At 37.4% G+C, this 5,910-nt stretch overlaps 1 protein-coding gene across 1 annotated transcript; it reads right to left on the bottom strand.

Annotated features, from left to right (window-relative positions):
• Nucleotides 1–4,782: 4,782 nt before the first annotated feature.
• LOC145035304 (secreted RxLR effector protein 161-like) lies at nt 4,783–5,769 on the bottom strand. Its single transcript, XM_078983872.1, has 3 exons — nt 5,703–5,769; nt 5,621–5,660; nt 4,783–5,146 (listed from the first exon to the last, which is right to left on the bottom strand). Exons 1-3 carry the CDS (start codon nt 5,767–5,769, stop codon nt 4,783–4,785), a joined length of 471 nt encoding a protein of 156 aa, XP_078839998.1.
• Between the last annotated feature and the right edge of the window lie 141 nt (nt 5,770–5,910).

The raw sequence follows: 5,910 nt of genomic DNA, 5'->3' as shown, positions 1-5,910 counted from the left end.
TTCAAAATCCCATCAAGCTTTGTGTTTCATGATCGAGGTGCTTGTCTTAAACCATATAGTGCTTTTGTAAGGCGGTATACTTTATGCTCGTTGCCTTTCTTTATATAGCCTTCCGGTTGTGATACGTAAACAATTTCTTTAATTCTCCATGTAAGAACGTCGTTTTAACATCCAAGTGGTGAAGCTCCCACCCATGAGTAGCTGCTAAGGCTACAAGAAACCGAATGTTTTCGATTCGAGCTACTGAGGAAAATACTTCTTGAAAATCAATACCGGGTTGTTGCATGTAACCTTTAGCAACCAACCTTGCCTTGTATTTATTAATGGTGCCATTTGCATTTTTCTTCAATTTGAACACCGACTTGAGTCCAATTGGATCCACCCCCATAGGCTTGTTCACAAGAGTCCAAGTATTATTTTTGTTTATCGACTTGATTTCCGCATCCATGACCTTGACCCACTCTGGTTCTTTCTTCGCTTCTTCAACCGATACTGGCTCGTCATTGGCTGTTAGAAGGAGTTCTTCGAGATTATCAAGATCAAGTTCATAATCTTGAAATCTTCTTGGAGGTACTCTTGCTCTCGAGGGTCTTTGACTTGCAGCTCCTTGTTGAACATTATTATTTACCGGACTTGGTTGTTGATTATCTTGTACTTCCGCTCCGTCTCCAGTCTCATGATCCGATTCAATTGGATCATTATTTACATCGTTTCCTTGGTTGTTGTTCGCATCGTCATCTTGGATAGTCCCATGGTATTATGAATGAGTCCGGTTCTTCATTGTTGGTTTCTGCTTCTTTAGCCCAATCCCACCCTTTGGTTTCATCAAAGATAACATCTCAACTTACGATTATTTTTTGTGTTACCGGGTTAAATAACCGATAAGCTTTCGTACCCGGTTCGGAACCAACATGTACTAGTGGTCTTGATCTTGCATTCAACTTCTTTAGATTAGCTGGTTCAATTTTTGCATGTGCTAGACACCCAAATATTAGAACATTTTCTAAATTCGGTTATCTTTTATACAACTTTTCGTATGGAGTTGTATCACCAAGGACTCGTGTAAACTCAATTAATTAGATTTGTAGAGTGATTTACCGATTCTCCCCATAAGTAGTTTGGAGCACGCATTGCCTTCATTATACTTCGTTTCATGTCCATTAGTGTTCAGTTTCTTCGTTCCACAATTCCGTTTTGTTGTGGAGAGTATGGGGCGGTAAGGTGGCGTTTGACTCCGTTTTGATCACAAAAGAATTAAACTCGAGAGAAGTAAACTCACCTCCTCGATCACTTATAAACAATTTCAAAGACTTTCCAATTTCATTCTCCACCAAAGCTTTGAATTTTTTGAAGTGTGTAAATGCCTCACTCTTTTCTTTTATGAGATAAACCCACATAAATCGTGAAAAATCATCAATTAGTGTAAAAATATACCGATTTTGACCCTTGGTTGTTGGCGTGATCGGAGCGCATAAATCACCTTGAACAAGCTCCAATGGTTGTTTTGCTTTGTATGTCGTCATGGTTGGGAATGACTTTCTTGTTTGCTTGCCCACCAAGCACGATTCACATAATTGATTCTCATGATCAAATTGAGGTAACCCTTTAACTAAACCTTTATTGGACATCTTTTTCATTGTCTCGAAATTAATGTGCCCAAGTCTTGCGTGCCATCGCCACACATCTTCACTTAGTCTCGAATGAAGGCAAATAGGAACTCCAATTTGTAATTTTATTTTATAAAGGCGGTTTGGAGTTCTTTGTACTTTCATTAATAAGCAATTATCGGCATCGTGCATGGTCAAATAGTTATCTTTCATTCGAATATCACACCTGACTTCAGTTGCTTGTCCGAGACTTATAATGTTGTTCTTGAGATCTGGTATGTAATAAATCTCCGTCATCAGCCTTTGTTGACCCTTCTTGCCTTGGAAAAGTATAGCACCTTTTCCCTTGATTTTTACACACGAATTATCTCCGAATTTAACCCTCCTGATTATACCTTCATCAAGCTCGGAAAAAAATTACCGGTTTCCCGTCATGTGATTTCTCGCCCCATTATCCAAATACCGCACATCGTTGTCTTGTGAGTCGTATCGAGACGGTATCACATTCTCTTCATTCAAAAACACGATCTCGTGTAAAAATATGGCCTCGTCGGTATCGTCATATTTGGAAAAATTACTTTCTTGTAATTTCTTGATTCGGTCCAGACATTGAGACGTGAAGTGGCCCGGTTTATCGCACTGGTAACAAATAATTTTGGATTGGTCCTTTTTCGGTTTACTATTTGGATCAGAATTGGAATTGGGCCTACTATTGGATTGGTTATTATTGGACCGACTATTATTTGATTTTCCTTGGGCCTGTTTTGATTTAAATCTAATTGAGCCTGATCCACTTGATCCGTTTGACCCACAGGATACGGATCCACTTGAGTTATTAGACCCATATGTTATGTTCCCACTCCCAGACCCATGAGCCTCCATCGTTTTCCCCTTTGCTCTCCAACTCCAATTCGATGATCCACCGTGCTCGACGAACAGAGCTTGTTCTTTCTCACCACCATAAGAATCTTCTTCTCTGATCCTCTCTTCATACGCCTTCATCCTTCCAACTACATCATCGAAATTTGTGCTATTTAGCTCTAGAATCTGTTCGAGTGATGCTACCATATGAATGAATTTTCATGGCAGTGATTTAAGGAACTTCTTTACAAGCTTGGATTCGTCGATTACAAATCCTAATGCCACCGATTTTGAAGCAATTCCAGACAACTTTCCGTAGAAACTGTCGATCGTCTCTGATTCGTTCATCCTAAGCCAATCGAACTCGGCACATAGGGTTTGAAGACGGGCCTCCTTCACTCGATCAACCCCAATGTATCCAGTCTTGATTGCATCCCAAAGCACCTTTGAAGACTCGACATCACCAATTTGCATTATCAAGCTTTCTGGAATTGCCTGATAAAGCAACCCCATAGCAAGGTAATCTTTCTCCTCATTCTTCTCTATTCCTGGATCGATCACTGTCCAAGCCTTGTGAATTCTTAGCACCACCTTCATACACAGGGCCCAGACAGTGCAATTTTTTGGTGTGAGCATCGAACATACAACAGAGGTTGCTTCGACCTCCTTCACCCTCACTGGAGATTCTCCTTCACCTCATGTATCAGACATGTTGGCCGACTTGTCAACTGGTAAGATTTCGATTTCAAAGCCCTCTGGTCTTGGCTCTAATACCAATTCAAGATGTAAACACGATTCTGTTAACCAAAATAACTCTTTGATTATTGTGAGAAAATCACTCAAAATTCACGGTGTTTACAATGCTTTTTCTATGTTCATAACTCGACCTAAAACATTGTTTATATAATCCTAACTACCGACTTGTAATTGGATCACAATTAGGAAACTAGAAACTGACTTGTTCATGTTTTCCTAAAAACTAGGTTGCTATTGCTTGGTTTCCAAGTCCTACTCGACTTAGAATTCTAACAAAGTCTGGATCTTGATGTGTAAAAATGTCGTGGGTCTCGAACATTTTCGCAAGACCATGCAAAACGAAAGAATATGATTTTGGATATCGAAAGATGGTACTGAAACAAATTTTTTGTTAAAACTTGAACTAAAAAGTTCACCGTCAATTCCTTATAAATTTCGAAAGCTTGGGTTTCACTTTCATCACGGTCTCATGAATCCAGATCATAAACACAGAGTGTTTACATACCTATAACCTGGTAGGTTTCAACTAGAGATGTCTTAGGTATGTGTTATAGTGTGTGATCGTGAAATAACTTTAGGATGAAAAAGGTTGGTTCAAGATTCGAAATGGACCTCTGCTATAATTGGACCAAGCAGAAAACTCTTATCTCGTGTGAATATAGCCTAAATGGGAAGAAATCCTCATGATGAGAAAACCATTAAGGCTTCGACACATTGAGTCATGGAGGTTTGCGTCGACATGCTGCAGCATGCTTCTAGGGACATCTTAACTAGTACACTGTATCAAATGAATACCTTTCCCAAGAGCTGCAAGCCGTGTACCACTTAGAAATCTTCGAAAACCAACAATAAAAGCTCGTTAATCAAATCAAAACAAAAAAATATTTTTGGATTTTTAAGATTACAATGAGAAAAACAAAAGTAAGAAAAAAAATTTGGTATTTTTTTTATTTTTGAATGAAAAGAACAAAAATAAGAAAGTCTTTTTGGTATTTTTGATTTTTGAATGAAAAGAACAAAAATAAGAATTTTTTTTTGGTATTTTTGATTTTTGAATGAAAAGAACAAAAATACGAAAATATTTTTGGTATTTTTTGATATTTGAATGAAAAGAACAAAAATGAAATAAATGTACCAGACTAACGAAAATTAAAAAAATAATTTTGACAAGATAATAAAAGTATCGACACGATGCATTGAGACAAAGTAACGAACCTATTGATAAATCATTCAACGGAATGTAGAAAACGAAGCATGTCGAAGGTGGGCCATGAACAGTAACCTCTAAATGAACCAAAAAATTCGACATTAACAGTCTTTATAACACGTGTAGACCAGGGACCGCATTCGCATCTAACATGCCTAAGCCCATCAATATTCGTAGAAAACTCTTTTCATCCAATGGTTTTGTAAAGATATCACCAAGCTGATATGTGGTCTTAACAAAATGAACTTCAATGTTGCCATCTTCAACATGATCTTTGATAAAATGATAATGAAGTGCAATGTGTTTAGTCTTCGAATGTTGCACAGGGTTGTGACAAATACATATAGCACTTTATGAATCACAATACAATGGAATTTTCTTCATGTTGATTTCATAATCACGTAGTTGACTTTGTATCCAAATGATTTGAGAAGTGTAAGCTGCAACAACAATATATTCTGCTTCTGTTGTGGAAATCAAAACACATGTTTGTTTCTTCGATTGCCAGCTTACAAGCTTTCCATCCAAAAGTTGACATCCTCTACTTGTGCTTTTTCGATCAAGTTGACAACCACCCAAATCAGCATCCGAAAATGCTTGTATGAAAAATCCTGTTTTTGAAGGATACCACAATCCTAACGAAATAGTGCCTTTGAGATAGCGAAAAATATTCCTGGCAGATGTGAGATGAGGCTCCATGGGATTCAACTGGTACCTAGCACAATTACATACAGAAAACATAATATCAGGTCGACTAGTCATTAGGTATAGTAACGAACCTATCATGCTTCAGTATAAAGTAAGATCAACAGCCGACTTATCTATCGAAGGACCAAGTCTTGTGCCAGCTGCCATCGGTACTCGCAACTTGGAGCTATTCTTCATTCCAAACATTTCAAACAGATTGCGAGTGTACTTTTCCTAATTAATAAAAATACCTTCTCTACTTTAACGAATATTTAAACCCAAGAAATTGTTGATCTTCCCCATCATGCTAATCTCAAATTTACTCTTCATCATACTTTCAATTTTTTTTGACAAATTTGGATCAGTAGAACCAAAAATAATATCATCAACATAAATTTGAACAAGCATAAGATGATTCCCAACTTTCTTTCGAAAGAGAGTGGGATCAACGTACCCTTGTTTAAATTTTAATGATTTGAAGGAATTTGTAAGAGTATCATACCAGGCACGTGGTGCTTGTTTAAGTCCATAAACAACTTTGTCTAAAACATAACAATGATCAGGATATTAAGTACTTACAAAACCTGGAGGTTGTTCAACATACACCATTTCTTCAAGCTCATCGTTGAGAAATTCACACTTAACATCCATTTGATATATATCGAAATTCTTATGTGTTGCATAGGCTAAAAAGATTCGAACAACCTCGAGTCTTGCGACAGGGGCAAAGGTTTCTTCATAATCTATACCTTCTTGTTGCGAATATCAATTAACAACTAGACTAGCCTTATT

This window comes from Lactuca saligna, chromosome 3 (assembly GCF_052625555.1).
Source record: "Lactuca saligna cultivar CGN05327 chromosome 3, ASM5262555v1, whole genome shotgun sequence".
Lineage (NCBI taxonomy): Eukaryota > Viridiplantae > Streptophyta > Magnoliopsida > Asterales > Asteraceae > Lactuca > Lactuca saligna.
Note: the sequence above shows the minus strand (reverse complement) of the source record. Positions and strands in the feature narration are given on the sequence as shown.